At 33.9% G+C, this 22,052-nt stretch overlaps 1 protein-coding gene across 1 annotated transcript in view; it reads right to left on the bottom strand.

The window, feature by feature from the left end:
• Nucleotides 1-21,800, bottom strand: part of LOC111059859 (zinc finger RNA-binding protein) — a 90,645-nt gene extending 68,845 nt beyond the window's left edge. Inside the window, exons 1-4 of the mRNA XM_039435754.1 lie at nt 21,356-21,800; nt 14,132-14,298; nt 7,397-7,555; nt 4,131-4,333 (exon numbers count right to left, since the gene is read on the bottom strand). Of these exons, the coding sequence (XP_039291688.1) occupies nt 4,131-4,333; nt 7,397-7,555; nt 14,132-14,298; nt 21,356-21,405 (579 nt within the window). The 5' untranslated portion in view covers nt 21,406-21,800. The remainder of the gene's footprint in view (nt 1-4,130; nt 4,334-7,396; nt 7,556-14,131; nt 14,299-21,355) is intronic.
• Nucleotides 21,801-22,052: the final 252 nt, after the last annotated feature.

Here is a 22,052-nt window from a genome sequence, read left to right as displayed (position 1 = left end):
TTTGGGATAAAAGCGGGGTGTACAAACTTAAATGTGATGATTGTAATGCTTGTTACGTGGGTCAGACTGGTAGAAGTTTCAAAAGTAGAATTAAAGAACACATCAGAGATTGGAATAAACAAAATGGGGAATCTAACTTTGCAGAACATTTGATAACAAATAATCACAAGTTCACAGTTAAGGAAAATGTTGAGTTTCTGCATGTTAATAACAAAGGCAGATCTTTGAATATTCTAGAGGCTTTAGAAATAACAAGAGTAATTAAGGAAAATCCCCAGTATAGTTTAAATGACCAGATTCATTTCAACCAGTACAACACTACGAATTTAGTTTTATCATAAACATGTAAGCATACATTAGTCAATAGTTTTTCCATTTACATATTTGTTTTATTATCTTTCACATTTGTTTTCTTGGTTCTTATTTTGTACCAAATAGTAAATTTTATTATCATGGCGATTCTGTTGCTTAAGCCGCCATTTTGTCACACCGTTGAGGGGGAGGAGACTGTCTAGCTAGGCCAATGGCAGGCGTTCATGCCCTCGACCAAGAGCAGTACTCGCCTACTAGTATAAATTCTGCTGCTCTTGTATTTAGTTTTAGTTTATCAGAGATTGACAATGGTGTAATAACCGAAACCGGTCTTTCTAATTATCAATAAATCAGTGGTTTTTTGACAATTTCTTAGTCTTTTTCATTCAATATGAATAATTACCACAATATCAACTTCTCAACTACACAAAAAATAAAATATTAATAACAGAAGAAATTCTCTACTTGACCAATTCTGTAGTTACATAACTTTTTAGAATTTTCTTGTAACGGATTCCTTTGTAGAGCAAGATTTACCTATGGATAATCTAATTTCGTTGCATTGTTCTAGAAATAGTATATTTCGCACCTAGAGCAGAAAATGATATTTTTCCGGCCCGAAATCGGTTTTCAAGTCCGAGGCCGTAGGCCGAGGACTAGAAAAGATTGATATTTTTCGCCACACTACAGGTATTGCTGACAAAATAAATAAAGAATACAAAATAAAAAATACTTGTTATCGTACCTATCTCTTGATTTTAGTGGTAGAAGATTTGCAGTCAGGATTTCAAATTCTTTTAAAAGTTCACTTGGAATATCACGGGCGTCGTCATCTTCAAGCATTTTTGAAAATTTGGAATGCGCTAATCAACAATAAATAATTGAATAAAAATGGTTGCGAAGCGAATGCTGAATTAGTTTGATTCGAAACTCGAACTGAAATCATGGCGACTTTGTTGAAGAAAGTGGACACTCGCCCGATCTAGCGGATGACTTATTAACTACGGACTTCCTTGTTAGCGGCTAGAAAGAGTAGGTTTTCCGGTCTAGGCCGGAAAGAAACCCTTTTCTGACGTCAGACGAGAGTCGTCTGCAAACAAGGTCTTTCAGATCTACGTAGGGACTGGAAAACAGCTGCTTTCTGTGCAGTGTGGCGAAAAAGCTTTTTCACTGTTATGGCTTGTTTACATCAAAGGTAAAAGCTATGTAACGAGAAAACCATGATCTACATGCAGTTGAGAAATATCCTTGTCTTTTCTAAATTAAATGAATCTAACCTGAGATCACCCCACCCTTCAATCGCTGAGTCAGTACAATGGTTCACGAGAGAGTTCTCCAGCCCGGGGGGGCTTATGTTATGTTAAATTATAATATAATTTATATTATAACATATTTTACTTATGTTTATACTGCGTCTACATGAATTTGTAATGAGCGTAGCATGCGTATTCTTCAGCTGATTAAAAGCGTAGGCTGGTTCAGGTCATGAAGAATTTCTAGTATGTTCCAACACTATTGAAAGTATGTGAATCAAACCGAAGTCTTTTCAGCTGGTAATTATTTCACTAACCAAAAATAATTATTTATTGTTTAAATCACTCTGCCGTTTCACAGAAATACCAAGATCTATCGAAAGATGTCTGGACAGACGGCAATATACATTTTTGTAATTTCTGAAAAATGTTTGTGATTATTATAAGAAGTGTTTACATAACCTCATTTAGACTATCTTATTATCAAAATTAGGGAGTTTTAGGGTTTATAATAATTATATTGATTCTGTCCCAATAATGACTTCGATTTTGTGATTGTAAAATGACAAACATTGCGCTTTGTTTCGAGATTTGATCACTCGCTGCTAGCCTGAGCTGATCACCAGATAACATGTTATACAAATGGTGCAGAGGAAACACGTTTTTCGAACCGCTATTACTCGGCGACGAGAGATGGTATTGCCCTTGAACGAATTTTGGCAGACGGCCCATACTATGCCATTTCAGTCGCTATGGAACATTGGAACGTACAACATCGTGTGTTCGCTGTCGAGCAGTTTTTTTAGAAACAATTGATCTGTAGTCATAGTGCAATGCTTTACCGTTGGACGTCGAAGTGCAGTGCCTGATAGAAATACTGTACTCCGATGGGTTGCAGCGTTTAGAAGTAGGCTACTGGTTCTGTGATGAGGAATAAACCACCAGATCTTCCCCGTTCAATTCGTACTCCGGAAAAAAGACAGTCAGTGTCGTCAGTGAGTCAGTGTCGTCCAGTCCTGAAACCATGTCGTCTAGTTTATCGTCTAGGAACAACTGCCGTTCTGACTCAGTCTACATTTTTCGGAGTACGAACTGAACGGGGAAGTTTCGGAAGAACGGTTTCTTTTCATTACAGAAACAGTAGGACTACTTCTAAATGCTGCAACACATCGGAGTACAGTATTTCGATCGAGTACTGCACCTCGACGTCCAACGGTAAAGCGTTGCACTGTGACTACATTCATTGTTTCTAAAAAAAGTTGCTCCACAGCGAACACACGATGTTGTACGTTCCAATGTTCCATTGCGACTGAAATGGCATAGTATGGAACATTCGTTCAAGGGCAATACCCCCTCTCGTCGCCGAGTACTAGCTGTTCGAAAAACATGCGTTTCCTCTTCACCACCTTGTATTTAGTATAAGGCAGAAAAAGATAGTGTACTATGATTGTATAGTATAGCCTATTTTAATATAACAATTTTACAAATTCAACGACCGTACACCCGTACTCGATACGACCAAAATAGCTATTAGTGTCCTGGCCTTCTTCTATGGTCCATGAAAAGGCAATAAGTATTAGAATAGAGAAATATAGCATAAGAAGATATCCCATGATATAGGATAGTTTATATACCAAACTCAAGCCGATAGTCCTAGTAAATTAAATGTTTTTAAGCTCTCATTGTGTGCCGTACTTACCCGACCAAAACAGTAATTGGCCGTCAGTAATCGGCTCAAGTTAACATAAAATGGATTTGAAATTTTGGATCATAAACAACCTATACCATGGGATAACTTGTTCTGCTATCTTTTCTCTATGGTAATAACCTACTTGTCTTTTCAAGACTCATAAAAAGAGACCAGGACAAATCAAATCAAATTCATTTGTTCCTTGTACAATTGCATACATACAATCGCATAACACCATAATAAGTGTATCAAAAGTATCAATCACAAAAGAGTAGTAATAATAGTAAGATGAAGATGAAGATAAAGATTAAAATAAGCACGGATATAACTAAATTATGAAACAACGTATAAAAATAGAACAAAGACTCACAAAATTGTAAGTTGGTAAGAAAGAGGAAAAAACACAGAGGAGTAGCACAAGCACAATGTCTACTACAAACATATATTTATTTATTAGATTATAACAACACTGTAAAGAAATTATTAGTGGGGAATATTAGTTTAATATTAAATTGATATTAGAAGAAAAAGCTATCATCTTATATTGCCGAAAACGTCTCTTGACAATTTGATCCAATTGAAGATTGAATTTTTTTTTAATTTCTGATCAGGAAGGTTTGAGAAAAAGTTTTCGGGAACCATATTAGAGAGGACACCAATAGCTATTTTTACCGTATCGAGTACGGGCGTTAAATATGTACCATTTTATTATATTAAAATAGGCTACACTATACAATCATAGTACACTATATTTTTCTGCCTTAAACTAAGCATACAATACACTATAGGCCTACACTATACAATCATAGTACACATCTTTTCCTGCCTTATACTAAAAACATGTGATTCTGGAATTATCGTGAATAAGTACTGACTTTTGCCGACTGCTGAGACTGCTGTTGCTGGCCGTAAGCGGTGGCAGCATAGGCGCCTTGGGTGGCCGCGCCGTTGGGCGGCTGACTGTTTCCGGCCGCCACATAAACCGCTGCCGGCTTCTGTGAGGCGGCTCCACCGCGTCCCGCCCCCGCATAGCTACCGCCACTGTACGGCACTGGTGGCTTGGCACCTCCACCGCTTCCTAACAACAAAACACATTAAATAAAAATAAATAAATCAGTCCACCTCATCAAGTTCAACACACATAACTTATGTTTTTAGCTAGTTAAGCCCTGCACACACACATCGATTTTTATTCGTACGATATTTTACCGTCCTTATAAATTCTATTAGATTAAACATATGATGTTTGTCAAGTTCCGTTCAATCTGCTAGAATTCATAGGGACGGAAAAATTCTAACGTCCATAATCTATGTGTGTGTGTAACTGGCTTTATAAGAAAAATGAAATATTTATTTACTGGCTTATACTGTACAATAAATTGCCAGCAAACATAAGAGAAAATACAGGACGTAAATTCAGAGTATTGTGAAGGAGCAGCTTTTGAGCATTTGTGCATACTCAATTGATGAATTTGAAGCACACTAAGAGATGGGTTAGGCTGCTCAGTATTATTATATACATATTTCTATGTAATTTTGCTATCTAAAATAATTGAAATATGGCTTGATTTGAATACATATTATCGACATATCCAAATACCCCTTCCGTGGGTGGTAAATTGGACGAATAAAAATAATAATACATTATTGGAGACAACAGGTAGAAACCCATTAATTAGGTTTATGTAATAAATTTATTATATTTATTATGTTTATTGCATTTATGTTGATGTTTTATTACAAAAAAGGTTATGTGTCAAAGTTTTGAAAGGTGAAAGCCTTGGTTGGGAGTTTGGCTTCTTTCTTCTAAATTCTAATATGCTGGTACCGATTTTAATTGTTTTACATTATTTAATTATGTTAATTTAATAATTAATTATCAATTTGGGTAAAACCTATCTGGATGGGGGCATGGGACGGTCAAGCTAGAACAATACAACTGCGAGACCCTTTGGCAGGTAGATTTAGCACATTTTCGACCCTTGAGCAATGAAGCGTATGCCCCCATCCTGTTAAGTTTAGTGACGTTATTCCACACTTAGACTTTTACTGCGGGATTCCCATTTCCGTGTTCTGTACAGGTCCATCAAAGTTATAATTCAGGTCCATCAAAGTACAGACAGTCTGTACTCTGTAGCTTTCGGTGTAACATGGAGTTCCTGCAGAGCTTATCAAGATGCGACAAAGATCTAAACCGTGAAAGCATATACCAGTTTTTATTTATGTACAATCGAATTGCTAATCAAAGGATATTATGTTCGTCGTGTGGTAGAAACCAAAAACCCTGCAATTGAATGGTGTGTTTCACGCAATAAATGATTTTAGTATAACGATTTTATAACTCGTATCAGGTTATCAAAGATGTACATATTGTTTCAAAACAGAATTTTCAAGTCATTCTCATTAAATTTGGAAAAATAGTTGAATTCCATCGCTATGGAACACAGTTTTGAGCCTATTCTAATTATCAAAGAACTAATTTCCTTGTGCTAATTGATATTTTTTAAACAATACATATTATGTCGAGTTGTAAGTTGCGGACCAGAGTGGTGGATTTTGGAGTAGGTTTTGAAAATATATTTTATGCTGCTAAACCTATCTGGATGGGGGCATTAAGAGATCTATTGTTTGATATTGGTTGAGCATTGACATGGGTTGGCAGTTAATGTTTCCCATTCAACCAGCGTTGAAGGAGGGGTATTGTTCTCTCTTGACCGTTCCATGCCCCCATCCAGATAGGTTTTACCCATCAATTTTGATAATTTTATATGTTAACACAGAGATCGTAACTGATCCAACAAAAACGTTAACCACGCATGCGTGACTATTGGTTAGTTCGCTCTAGGAACTTGCCAAGCTCGAGCTCTGTTACACACTCTATTGCGTTCCGCTCTTGCTCAACCTGCGATCATCTATCGATCTGCTCAAGTGACGTTAGTTTGCGGAGCAGAGCGAAAGTCTGTACGCACCTTATTACAATGAAACATGTTTAAGATAAACAATGTTCTATTCAACACATTACATTCCACAATACACGGCGAAGAACATAATATTACGAAATCCTAGACAAATCTTAATAACCCATAACAATCTAAATCCAAAATTCCTTGTTTGCACTGAAAATTGGACTCAAATTCAAAAGTGAATGAAACATAACCAAATCTTTGGACCAGTATATGAATTGAAGTCAATAATGAATAATATATTGCTGTATTGTAAAGTGAGTGATTCCCAAGATTTTTCCACCTTTCATTTCCTCATGAATGTGTATAAGAGGAGGAAAGAAATTAGTGTTATTGGCTCAGAACAACATAAATAGGGAACAAAGGTTTCATCATTTAGCATCGAAGCGAGCTGAGTTGTGTCATCATAGCCAGAATACCATCAATAATAGAAATTAATGTTATAGAAGAAATCAACAATGGGAGGACCATGATGAATAAAAACAACCAACTCACCCATCTATGTAGTTTTCAACTCTAGTTTCAAGATTTATGCATACCACACCACATAGGCTAGTCCTCAGGGTGTTTTTTTCATTCATCTAAAAAAACCTTACCATTATATTTAATTTAAAGTTATTTTTTATGATAAGATATTGATTTTTCTGTATTGTACTATTTTTCAAATTAATAATTGGCTCAGAACAACATAAATAGGGAACAAAGGTTTCATCATTTAGTATCGAAGCGAGCTGAGTTGTGTCATCATCGCCAAAAATATCATCAAGAATAGAAATTGTCAAATATTTGAGACTTCACATATCCTACAAAATTACAAACATCCTACAATTTACAATTCGTTATAGGATTACAATTAGATTTGTCATTCATTAACCTAATTCATTAGAATCAGGTTCCTTCTACGTTTACGTTATGCCTCGCTCATACGGCAATAAAGCGTTCACACGTGCAAACAATGCTCGCCCGAGGCGCCTTTGAGCACGCCAAAACACCGACAGGGTTCCAGTTCGCCCACATACGTCGGCGAACAGTGTACAGACGTGCGAATGCAAGCCCTTAGCCGTATGCTCACCCGAGGCAGACGCTCGTGTGTACACAGTTTTAATCTTTCGTTAAATCATCAGTTAGTGTTAACTAGAGATTACTAGAGGTTGCGTTAACGTGTATCCGCCTGGTACCTGTGTAGTCGGTGCTAGCATAGGTGGCCGCCGTAGCAGTGGCTTGCTGCTGGTAATAGGTCTTGGCCGTGACCTGGTCGTAGGCCGGCTGGGTCGTGCGGGCCACCGCATACCCGGCATAGTCGTATCCAGTGCTTGGAGCTGTCGTGCCGGCTTGCACTGTCACCAAACATCAAATATATTTCATTTTATTCATGGAAAATTCACAATTCAAGTTAATCATTTTTACTAAAAATAATACAGATAAGTTATAATTTCTCTTTAAAGGTACGGTCTGTTAGTTTTGGGGTGCAGCTAACTTCAGTTTTATAGATCCATCATTTAAAACTCAAAAACGCATTTTGAAAATAATGGGAAACAGGGAAATCTGGTTTCCAACTGTAGAATTATTTATAGAGAATAGAGTACTCAGCGTTAGACAATTGGTATATATTGTTGTTATTAGGGTAATGAAAAAACATCAAAATAGGAACCATATCATAAATCATAGCCATAATACTAGAATAAGAGAACTTTACAACCAAGAAGTACCAAGAATGAATACAGCATTTGGGCAAAAATCACTAGGATATTTAGGGCCTACAATATCTAATAGAATACTATTAGAAATCAAAGGAGAGGAAAATTTCAATAGCTTCAAAAGAAAAATTAGACATTGGTTATTCAGTATTGTGATACAAAGTAGTGAGGAACTAATAGTAAGTAGGATTTAGATTTAAGTAGTATTCTTTTTCAATAAGGTAATTTATAGGTAGAAAATAGTACCTCGGTTTAGTATCATTGTACTAGGTGATGCTTAGTGTAATAGAAATATAGTTTTAAATTTTTTGGAATTTTTGTGTTATCTGTTGTGGCATAAATTTGTATTAATTTGACGATAACCTCGACACATATATTATATAGTGAGGTATCATTTTGAAAACCTTGAATATTGTTTTATTATTGAAAATTTATGAAACAATAATACGTGGTGTTCCTGAATTTATGAATAAGCTCCTCTGGATGTGTCATCCAACATCCAGAGAAATTATTATTATAATTGATATTTGCGTTGCCAAAAATTTGTTTTTGCGCTGCCAACGAGTATTCTGTAAGTATTCTCGAGAAAATATAAAAAAGTAGTCAATCTTCCTTTATATAGTGAGGTCCACGTTATAATGGCAGTGTTTGATTAGCAAAAGTATTGCTATCCTTGTCTAACATCCAACAAAGAGAATAGCGCCATCTCTTTCTCGATTTGCTCTGTTGCCAGATCGTCTTTCAAGAATGTAGAATTAATAATTAACAAAATATTTTATCTTTATTATGAAAATTCATCATGAAATTATTGAAAAATATAATTTACTATAATAAATAACATGTTATACATCAACAAAATATGAAAGAGTACTGGATAATTAATATTTTACTTCAATAGAGAAAAGTATCTGTGTATCTATAAAAAATTATTATAATACAGTAATGAACAAAAAATTATAAATAAACTACAAAAAGAAGTGACAAAATATCAAATATATCATAATGAAAATTTTATATCAGTAGAGCCTTAATAATCGGTACACCACACAACCAGAGGCAAGGCCGGAACACCAAAAATTGGATTAAATAAAAAACACAGTAGTGTGAGAGCGATAGGTTATGTACCCGTTTAGTGTAGTGTAGAAAAATAAAGTCAGCAGTTTGTTCGGTTGAATACTCATTAATTAGAACCAAATCGCGACGGATAAAATTATTTCAGACTTCTATGAAAGCAAAGCAGAAATTGGTCGATTGTTTTTTTATTACAAAATGCTATTTGAGTGTTTCGGACACTATGTTTCGATAAACGCGTATAATGTAGGTGAACGCGAATAAATATCACATTACCTGATTCAGTGTAAACTATTATTGAGATTCTTCTCACAACGATTTTGATATAATTATTAATTATGATTGTCAATAAAAAATAATGTGTTACATCGATATTATTTGTCTATTGATAGTGCCTACATAGAGAAACAATAGCATATCAAGTAGATATCCCATGGTATAGGGCGTTTATGTCGCAACTTTTGCTGTTATCTCAAGCTGATAGTCCACGTAGTTCTTTCATGTGAAGCTTTATGTCGCTGGTAGTCTCTCATACTGTGCGCCGTTCATACACTCTTACCCGCTCAAAACAGTAAAAATCGACAATAATCGACAGTGACCAACTTGAGATAACAGTAAAAGTTGCGACATAGACGCCCTATACCATGGGATATCTACTTACGCTATTGTTTCTCTATGGTGCTTGTTTGTCAATAATATTGCTTCATTGTAAAGTGATTCCTGACATTTTTCCACTTTTTATTTCCTCAAGATTTGTGTATAACAGGAGGAAAGCAATCAGTGTTATTGGCTCAGAACAATATAAATAGGGAACAAAGGTTTCATCATTTAGTATCGAAGCGAGCTGAGTTGTGTCATCACAGCCAACAAATTTATGGAAAACTATATATTTTCAAAATTTACAAACCAATAAAGAAAGGAGCACCATCAATTGAATCGAATATTATTTTTCATAGTGGTTCCACGACGTATTGCACTATCACTAGAAATATAATATTGATGTAATACATTATTTTTCTTTATCTCTTTTCTGTATAGGGCTACTTGTAATAAAAATAGAAAGATAAATAAAAATCTCAGTACCCTTTTTGAATTATTTAATCACAACATGTTTCGGACATTGATGCCATTATCTTCCAGCAGTATTTATTTATTTACTTCATATCACTTGAAAATGGTATCAATGTCCGAAACATGATTAAATAATTCAAAAAGGGTACTGAGATTTTTATTTTTCTTTCTATTATTATTTTTCTTTTTTCCCTTAGGATTACTCTTGAATATAAAAATATAAATATAAGTACCCTTTATAAAATTGTTTAGTCACAACATGTTTCGGCTAACAAATTTATGCAAAATTAACAATTACAAAATCTACAAACCAATAAAGAGCACCAAACATCAACTATCGAATATTATTTTTCATAGTTGTTCCACGGCATATTGCACTATCACTAGAAATATAATATCGATTAAGTACATTTTCAAATTCAATTTATTTATTATCTATGAGCCAACAGACATGACCTATAAATGATAAACATATCTATAATGCCACTGACATGACCCAACGACTGCTTTTTAGGCAGCCGGGACCGACGAATTTAATGTGTCCATCAGAAACACGGGAGTGGCCCGAGAAAAATACATTGAACATTTTTTTTAAAAAACGATTCCTCCATTGTAAACTAGATAGGAAAATACTTTTTTTCCCTATGGAACTATATAACACTATAATATTGGGGGACTGAGCTTCGCTCTGGAGTACAAAAGCATAGAAAATGTATAACGAAAGAGGAAATGATGATATATTAATGGTTTATATCCTTCAGCGAATTATCTCAGGGATGAGACCTAGTACAATTGAATTTTTAAATTATAAGCCTACTTTTTTCCAAATTTCGTGAGAATCGTAATCGTTAGAGCCGTTTTCGAGATCCAGTGACATACAGACATAAATAAACAGAAATTGCTCGCTTAATATTATAGGATAATTCAATCTATTGGTTTGTGTCTTACAAAGACCTTGGCAGAGGACGGGTTGCACCTGTTTTTCAATAATATTGCTTCATTGTGAAGTGATTCAAAAGAATTTTCCACCTTTCATTTCCTCATGAATGTGTATAAGAGGAGGAAAGCAAATAGTGTTTTCGGCTCAGAACAACTTAAATAGGGAACAATGGTTTTCATCATCTAGCATCGAAGCGAGCTGAGTTGTGTCATCATAGCCAAAATACCTTCAATAATAGAAATTGTTATAGAAGAAATCAACAATGGGAGGACCATGATGAATAAAAACAACCAACTAGTTTTAGGATCTATGCATACCACCCCACACAGGCTAGTCCTCGGGGCGTTATTTTTTTATTCATTCATTCATAAAAGAAACTTATCATTATGCTATATAATTTCAATATTTCAGTAGGAGGTTATTTGATTTATGATATAAGATATTGATTTTTCTGCTATTGTACTATTTTTTGAATGAATATATTAGCTCAGAGCAACATAAATAGGGAACAAAGGTTTCATCATCTAGCATCGAAGCGAGCTGAGTTGTGTCATCATAGCCAAAATATCATCAATAATAGAAATTGTTAGGCCTATAGAACAAATCAACAATGGGAGGACCATGATGAATAAAAACAACCAACTCACCAATCTACGTAGTTTTCAATAAATTTATTGGAAGCTATATATTTTCAAAATTTACAAACCAATTTAAAAAAGAGCACCAATCAATCTAATATTATTTTTCATAGTGGTTCCACGACGTATTGCACTATCACTAGAAATATAATATCGATGTAATACATTATTTTTCTTTTTTTCCCTTAGGACTACTCTTGAATATAAAAATATAAATCTAAGTACCCTTTATAAAATTGTTTACTCACAAAATGTTTCGGCTATATGATGATGCCATTATCAACTGATTGGAAAATAAATAAAATAATATTTAAATAATTCCTATCACAAACTTCTTATTTTTGATTATATGTTTGTACATTCAAACATAGAAGAAGCTTGCAATAGTATTTATTTAATGTCATTTTATTTATTATCCAATCACTTGATAATGGCATCATATAGCCAAAGCATGTTGTGAGTAAACAATTTTAAAAAGGGTACTTATATTTCTATTTTTATACTAGTAGTTCTGCGAACAGTAGACCTCGCTCATGAATACAACTTTCAATCTAATGAGAAGGGCCAGTACAGTAAGTACAGTATATTGTGAAGATTTAGCCATGTCATCTATTATTTTCTCCATTGAAAGTGCTAGAGACACTATTTCCAGAGACACCGGACTTATCAAGGAGGTACCTTTATATCGTCTCCATATTTACAATATTAACATATATTACAACTTTTCTAATAATTAATTATAAGAAATCGGTCAACTGACGGAAAAATGGAATATGCAGTAGGCAAATTAGACGATGAATCGTCTCACAGACGATGGTGTGACGGAAAATTATTCTAAATAAGATGGGTTTGCTGGTGACAATGACAGGAGGTTGCTAATGATGTTTTTCCTGAAAAGTGGATTCAATCAGGACCTCCTAAATACTAAATATTTAGGATGTTCTGATTCAATGTTATAGCTTGTTATATGCCTATGCAGAAAGTTAATGCTCACAAATCAGTTTCCGATCTCATACCAAAAGGAAAACAAAAAAATTGACACTGTAGAGCGACACAAAAATTCACAAAAAATGCATATAATCCAATAATATTTTGTACCTGAGAAACTGAAAATTCAGTTAAAAATAACTAAAATAATAACTGATAGTTATGAATAAAAGAAGTTGGAGATTGAAGAAATGTTTATGATGTTAAATTGTCTACAACTAAATAGTTGTTTATTTATTAGTTGATTAATTTTTATGATGATAAAAGTAGTTGACTTATCTGTGACATAGACAGTAATAGTTATTTATGTATTGAGAGCGTAAAACTCGACTTTATCGCTGGAATCACCTACACATTTTTTCTACAACTGTAGTATTGGACTCCAATACAAAAAAGTTTTTTTAATAATTCATCAATTAATTTGATAAATCAATTTAATAATAATTCTAATATTATCATAATAATCTATTTTATAATGATTTATATTATTAGAATAAGATAAAACAAAGTATCGTTTGCAAAAAAAATCTGGTCGAAACGAGTTCGAACCTGGGTTCCACAGTGCGAGATCCAACGCTCCAGCTCTCTACACTACCGTGAGTTGTTGATACTGAAGGTGAAAAAGTAGAAACATGAATTGCTTTATCTTCAAAGACGCTAGATAACAAAAAGTACTTCCAGGATGGAGTTGGTCTGCGGTTTTTTAAATTACAAAAAAACAGGTCTTATCAAAAATCGTTACACATACGTTTCTGCGCCTTGTTTCAAAGAGCTTGCATACCAAATTTTATCCAAATCGGATAATAACTGCGACCGTAACTGCGGTACAAACGAACAGACAAAAGCCGATCGAGTCGAAACTAAGACCTCAGCTTCGCTTCGGTCAAATATTCAAGAGTAGTTCTAAAGGAAAAAGATGAATAATGTCATCGATATTATATTTCTAGTGATAGTGCATATTTATACGTTATTTATTTGTTCCATTTATTGACAATCATAATTAGGCTATATCAAAATCGCAGGGAGAAACGTATCAATATTAGTTTCCACTGGATCAGATAATGTGATATTTATTCAGTTGGGTTGAGCTTCGGTTGTTAGATGGCTACTGTAATTCGGTCTGCTTCATTCTTGCACGCGCATTTTTGTTTAAAACGTCTCTCGGCTCCCGGTAAAGATAAAATTTCTCTCTCGATTCAGTGATCTTTTAATAAATTGTAACAAAGATATTATATTCCAATTTTAAATTGTTATTTTGTGCGGTTCATAAACGATATTTTATAATTCATTCTTCTTTACAATTTTACTGACTTCAAACTTAATTTATATTTTCTTATTTCATCTTTCAATGATTCATGTTAACTTAATTTTCATTATGTTTCAATAATCAAAATCCAAATTCAGGTCAGAACATGATTGTATAAACATCAGACCAAACAAATTGTTGCACTGTGAAGAGATGTCAGTAATTCGAGTCTTTCTTAAGGATGGACTTATACTATGACTGACCGGCATAGGGCGCAGACTGAGCGTGTGAAGCGGCCGCAGCCGCAGGATATGCGGTCTCGTATGCAGCAGCTGGAGCCGCACGCTGTGGGTAACTCGCCGCAGCCGCAGAAGGGGCCATCGCCGCATAGCCCGGCTGCGTTGTCTGGTACGGAGTCGCCCCCGTTGGACTGCAACCACCAAATCAAACGCTAAATTATTACAATATTTGGCACGGTCTCAGTTCATCACGTAAGGCTACTGTTAGGCTTGACAGTTAGTCAGGACAAGACATGATTAGACACGTTCAGTCATAATACTTCACATAGTTTCTAATTCAAATTTCATTTATTCAAACTCATAATATTTACAATCCGAATCAATAAGAAAAACAAAACCACACAGTTCAGTAAGATAAAAAATAGTTAATACTTCTTTTGAAGTTATAAGAACTTCTTATTCGAATTCTAAATGTTTCTTATGAAGACATGTCTAATTGCAATGAATAATCAGTGTGAGTTGCGTCATAAGCAACCATGTGAAATATTGTGACAAAGGTGTATTGCCTTGTCTTGACTAATTTTGGTTTGCGCCTAGCCTAAATATTTTCACCACTTCTTGAGATACTAACAAAATTAGCCAATCAGTTTAAGTTACACGGCATCGTTTCAGCTCAATTATTCATTTTGACAATTTTTAGATACTGAAACAATACAAGTTTCATGGAATCGTCTCAGCTCGTCAAGTATTCATCTTGACAATTTCTTGAGATACTGAAACAAATGAGCCATCCAGTTCAAGTTTCAAGACATCGTCTCAGTTCGTCAAGTATTCATTTTGACAATTTCTTGAAATACTGGCACTAATGGAAGTTGAACAGCTTGCCAAATGTCAAGTTTTCCTTGCAAGAAAGAATTGAATCTAATCTAACATGGCAAGTAGGGTGATCTTGTTTTTAAAATACCTTTGGTCATTTGGAAAAATGTACCTTGTACGGATTTAATCAAAGGAAAAAATCAAAATCAACGTCTTATCTAAGGAAATAGTGTCATAAACGTCCGGAAATTTATTAGTATAGTTACTATAAGGCTATATTAATATGCCCGTACATAAATTACACTATAACATTATATACTTGCTATAGAATTACTTCATACTTACTTACTTCATAATTCTCTCCTTAGTCATGACCAGATAACTGGATTGACTGTGTCAGAAAGTGGACCTGACTTGGTCCTTGTCGTAGAGTTGACATATAACTATGTCCGTAATAAACACTTATTTACGTTTATAAACTTAGTCAAACATATAAAAAACATTTAAGAATAGTAATATTTAAACTTTTACAAGATGGCCTTGCCTGTATGCATTACAATAATTATCACTCGACGTTAGCTGATGTTTCTAGTGGCCTCAAAGTATTCCTCCACTGAATAGAATGGAGACTCTATTAACCAGTTTTTGATTTTTGTTCTGAAGCTCCTGTCGTCCAAGTTCTTCACACTGTCAGGTAAGGCGTTGTAAATCCTCAGGGCTAGTATTGGGAAACAATCCTTCTTCTTACTCAGCCTGCAGAAAGGGATGTCTATTTTCGCTTTTCCTCTGGTGTTGTAGGAGTGTCTGTCTTCTCTTCTTATGAGCAAGTGGAAATTATCCCTTGCGTGCAACAGGGAGAGCCAGATATATTGATTGTATACCGTGAGTTTTCTCAGCTTGATAAAGATGGGTCGGCAGTGGTCCAAGTATCCCGCTGAATCTAGGATCCTTAGAGCCTTCTTCTGCTGGAGCAGTACATCTTTACAGCCTGGAGCGTGCCCCCATAACTGAAGTCCATAGTTGATATGGCTATGAAACATAGCAAAATACACCTCCACCAGATGCTTCCTGGAGATTAATGGCTCAGACGTCTCAGTAGGTACATCACTCTGGCTAGTTTCCTACAGGTGTTATCAATGTGGCTACTCCAGCCAAGTTTAGCATCCAGTGTAAAACCCAGTAGCTTTACTTCTGTGAGATCGTCAAGCTGCTCCCGAACAAGAGTGCATGTTGTTTCCTGGGTTTTGCTTTCATTAAGCATCAGCTCGTTGCTGGTGAACCACTGCTTCGCCTGCTCAAAAATATCTGCTGCCAACCTCTTGGACAAATCTGGTGCTCTACCCCTTGCGAAAATAGTGGCATCGTCAGCAAACATGAGGATGTTACCCATGAATCCAAGGTAATTTATCATTACCAGGAATAGAACAGGACCAATCACTGAACCTTTACAAATACAGCAAACTTAGGCTACTTATTTTCTCTACGATATACTTTCAAAAATTAGTTTTGTAATAAAAAAATATGATTTAGAACACATTCACACTAATTTTCTTGCCGTAATAGTAAATTATATATTTTTTTTACATATTTCATTTTTCTGATTCAGAGGTTTTCATAAATTCTGATTTGACTGACAACTTGACAACTGTTTGCCTAATATATTTTTCCCCATTTGTAATTTTGATTATATCTTCAACTTAAATACAGAATTCAAACATCTAAGCTACATCTATTCAAGTCAAAACAATTTTCAGAAAAACTAAAATTCACGTAACTCAAAGAAAGGTTTGCATTGGTATAGTCGATTCAAGTTATCAATCCTATATGTGTTAATACTATCTATATTCATTTCAATTGTTTGACATATATACTGAAAACAATCAAATTTTCAATCATAGCAAGGGCTTACTAGCCCAGTCAATAAAGGTTTTTTCGATCCGAAAATTAAATAAAAACTGAATCTTCTACCATCGATAGAACCCTCCCAGAAGGTCATTCTCCCAAAAGTCCCAAGAAATCCCCTTGGAGCTTTCCCTCCTAGCACCCCTCAAAGTTGAAAAATGCAGGTAATCACGGAGAATCAATTATCTCTGTACCCATTGTTCGGAAACAGCTCTATTATATGCCATTCGATTCGTTACATTATGGACTACAATATTAGTTATATTCATTTTTTCAATAAAATTAACAGTTTTCTTGATAAAATAATATATAATGTAAAAATTTAGGGGGTTTGCGATTTGATTTTTTTGTTTTCTTCGATTAACTTCAAAGCAAGTAGTTTTAAAGAAAAATGAGCCGAATAATTAATGTAGCCACTCTTATTGCAAATCCATTGATGTATATTGTTATGTATTTGCGATTCGATTTGACGCCGTGGAAGGGGAAACAGTCGACGCGGAACGGCGCGGCTGACTCTCTTAGCCATAGTAAACAGCAAACTGGAAATCAATTATCTCTGTAACCATTAATCGGAAAAAAATCTATCATGTGCCATTCGTTTCGTTAAATTAAGGACTACAATATTAGTCTAATTCATTTCTTCAATAAATCGAACAGTTTCCTTAATAAAATAATATAATGTAAAAATTTAGGGGTTTTTCTATTTGATTTTTTTTGTTTTCTACGATTAACTTCGAAGCAAGTAGTTTTAAAGAACAATGTGACGAATAATTATTGTAGCCACATTCATTGCGAATCCATTGATGTATATTGTTATGTATTTGCGATTCAAGTTGAAGCTGTGGAAGGGGAAACAGCCGACGCGGCTGACTCCCTTCACCATAGTAAACAGAATAATACTGCTGTCTACATTGCATCTCATTTACAGTATGTTGCTCGAAACAATCAATTTTGTCTATTGTTTTGACATGCGCTGTATATAGATTTTCACTTTTCAATACTCTTAAAAAATATTACAATTTTCATGATTCAAACATGCTCATGATAAAAATCAGGATTTCGTCGTTTTCTCACAGAATTTATTATATTAATTTGAAGTGTGCCTTCTCCATACGAGTCAGAGGTAACACAATTTGATAACTCTAGTTTAAGATATTGATGTTTTTCAACGAAGTTTCATGATATATTATGTGTCCGACTCCTTCTTCTCATCCTTATTTTGTGAAAAATGAAGATTCAAAATTTATTTTCGTAGCTTTTCTTGTGTTTTAACTTGTTTCATCACTCTTTATAATTTAAACACTTGATAATGGAATGAATATCATCAGATCACGTGAACAAAAAAAATTTTCAAGCTGAAAGTAGATTAATTTGTTGCACATTCGGTTCAAATATTAACAAATGTTACCAAATATTATCACATATAGTGAGAACGAATTGTTCTGAAGCTTACTATTCTCACTGAACATGAAGAGGCAATACCAAGCCAGAATCGCAGTTCCGTTCAAATCATTATTATCAGAGCTTTCAAATTGATGCTATGTAACTATGGATGTTATCCCCATCTTACAATTTCCCTATTTATCCTTATCCTGATTCAGAATAAAGTAGTTGATCTCTATAATCACAAAAATCAATGTATAATTCTTGAGAGAATAGTGATGAATTGCAAACAGTGCAAGTAACATTGATACAAAGCGATACAATGAAAGTAAACATCGATTAATTTAATATTGGACTTAAGTCATAAGAAATCATGTTCGATAGATTCAATTTGAATGCTTCAAATAGAAAATTATCTATTCTTTTGGTGCCTTAATCAAAATCAATTTCAATCAACATTAATCGACATAAAGAAAAGCTTCTGCCAACCTTGTATAGTGAATGACAAGATGCGAGTGGAGGTGAAACATCGATATGTTAACAAAAATAATAGAAGAGTATGAATCGTCTTTCAATTAATCTTCTACGGTAGGGTACTTTGTGGTTAAATGTGAAACACTTTCATGATTTTCCTACCTTTATGCATGCTTACTCTTCCTTGAATTGTATGTTTGCATGGCTTTCATCTTTAGAATCTACTGAATTTTCATATTGGACTGTCTAAATAATCTAAATTCAACTAGTAAGAACGGAAGATAAGCTACTTTACAGAGAGAATCATAGAAAGTTTCGACTCAACAAGCCCAATGTATAATTTTTTTATGCCTCAGCCGTCATATATATTTGGCTCAACTGAAGGTATATTATCAACCTGGCCTAAAGAATATTAACACTGTAGAAAACAGCAAACACTGCACGCTATGATTTTTCAGGAAATTGCCACTGTTAACACTATTGTAATCTATGATTTATCTCAGTTTTTGACATAACTTATGATAAATTTTAGCATAGAATTATGAACATACACACATATTTTAAATATGTATTATATTATGTAATAGTATGAATATTTTATCGGTTGCAAACAATATCTTTGTCTGTCATAGAATTCATGATTTAGCAGATCTATAACAACAAAATGATTTTAGAGAATTAAAATGTGAAAAATTAGTTTCATCGCATATCAAAACAATAGAAAATATTGATTGTTTCGAGCGCCATAGTGTGAATAAGATGCAACTTAGAAAGCAGTAGGCCTACTACTGTATTTTACTGTTTACTATGGTGAAGAGAGTCAGCCACGCCATACCGCATCGACTGTTTCCCCTTCCACAGCGTCAAATCGAATCGCAAATGAATAACAATATAAATCAATGGATTCGCAATGAATGTGGCTACATTAATTATTTGTCTAATTTTCTTTAGATTATTTGCTTCGAAGTTAATCGGAGAAAACAAAAATCAAATCGAAAAACCCCTAAATTTTTACGTATATATTATTTTATCAAGGAAACTGTTTGATTTATTGAGGAAATGAATACGACTAATATTTTAGTCCATAATGTAACGAATCGAATGACATATGATATAGTTTTTCCGATTAATGGTTACAGAGATAATTGATTTCCAGTTTGCTGTTTACTATGGCTAAGAGAGTCAGCCGCGCCGTTCCGCGTCGACTGTTTCCCCTTCCAAAGCGTCAAATTGAATCGCAAATACATAACAATATACATCAATGGATTTGAAATGAGAGTGGCTACATTAATTATTTGGCTCAATTTTCTTTAGAACTACTTGTTTCGAGGTTAATCGGAGAAAACAAAATATCAAATCACAAACCCCCTCAATTTTTACATATATATTATTTTATCAAGAAAACTGTTAATTTTATTGAAAAAATGAATATAACTAATATTGTAGTTCATAATGTAAAAAATCGAATGGCATAAAATAGAACTGTTTCCGATCAATGGTTACAGAGATAATTTATTTCCCGTGTTTACCAGCATTTTTCATGTTTTAGGGGGTTGGGGCGGAAAGCTCCAAGGGGATTTTTTGGGAGAATGACCCTCTGGGAGGGTTCTATCGATAGTGGGAAATTCAGCTTTCATTTAATTTTCGGATCGAAACTGCTTTTTTGGACCTTCATTGACTGCTTATCTCCATGGTCTTAGTGATATTGAATAGTAAACAATTGCATAGATAACTTTTTAATGTATCAATCCCTGACCTGCAAAACCAAGACCAACGTTTTGATTTTTGTTTTCTATGACTTTAAATCATTTCAATTTATTGAATGTAGGCTATTGCTATTTGCAATTTATGGGTAGATCTAATGTTCCGTATGTAGCGTGAGTATTATCGACATTAAAAATATTGAATTTAATACTATTATGCTTATATATAATGGTTTCTGCACACTACATTTCAAATAATATGAAAATATTGCCACTTAAAAAAGCAAAAACCTAACCTAGCATTTTACATTTGAGTAGTAGCCTTACATTTAAAGAACAGCTATGTTTGACATCTTGTGATGTACAAGGCCTATTGATAAAACCTGCATTGATGGGAAATGTAACCCAATTTATTGAATGTTATTACTTTTTTCTTCTGAACATAAATTATAAAAGCCTAAAAAACCTATAAAAGCCTTATAAAAGCCTTATTACTTTTTTCTTCTGAACATAAATTATAAAAGCCTAAAAAACCTATAAAAGCCTTATAAAAGCCTATAAAACCCTAAAATAGGCATAGTACACTAATCTTAAAAAACTTTAAAGGCTATTAAACGCAACAGGAAGGTAAATTGAATTATACTAAATTTAGAATCAACCTAAACCAACAAAGAAAATGCAAAATCACGTGAAAATTTTTAAAATAAAACGTATCTTGATTGTTTGAATACTCATGCAGGTCATTGAATAATAGATTAAGAACATTAGTAGTATATTCCAGATAAATTAAAGTAAATAAAAACCATTCAAAAAACAAAACCCTGCTCAAAAAAGCCACGCCAAGCAAAGCCGGCAGTATCTTTCTGATCTGAGTCCTACACAATAATTTCCATTTATTGGTAATATTAATTGAAAATAAAAATTAATTATAAATAAACTGATATCAATGAATCAAATAAATACCACTTACGCATATTGAGTTCCACTATGTGTAAAACCAAAATAGTTATTGGCTGCCATATTTCACAGTGTATGTAGAACTGAAAAGATGGCCGATGTTCTATAATAGGTCTACTCTGACGTTTAATGGCAGCTTTCGATTGATGCTGCTATCCCTGTCCATCATTCCACAAAACAGTTAGCCCTATCCTTTTCTAGCTCTGCAATGTTGCCAAACCACTCTTTTACAATATAAGAATATGATAATTCAACAAAATATCCAATCTGGATTATGAAATTTCATCATTAAATGATTCAAATATATATTTCTTGAACGAATAGAATATAACTGATCATTATTAATTAACAAGGATGAAAACGGTCAATATTGAATACGAGAAATAAAATATAAATGCCAACCGGAAATCAATTGTTAACATTTACTTGCCATTGAAGGCAGTGGACTCTTTAAAAAAAACCATTGGTTTTACCCTTCGACCATTAATATAATAGACACGGCTTCCCAATACTTCCACAATACATTGGGCAGAAGCAAACATAAACAGCCGTATGACGTCACATGAAGGAGCAAAATGGCTGGATATTCTTGTACGGTATAGGCACGCTATCATATTTTTGTATTTTAATCAATTACCAGATGGTGATTTCTTTAAAAAATGGTGAGAAGTTGCTGTGCATATAACTGCACGGAGAGTGATAAAAAAGGA

Source organism: Nilaparvata lugens, chromosome 9, assembly GCF_014356525.2.
Source record: "Nilaparvata lugens isolate BPH chromosome 9, ASM1435652v1, whole genome shotgun sequence".
Classification (NCBI taxonomy): Eukaryota; Metazoa; Arthropoda; class Insecta; order Hemiptera; family Delphacidae; genus Nilaparvata; species Nilaparvata lugens.
This window is presented reverse-complemented; position numbering and strand designations above follow the sequence as displayed.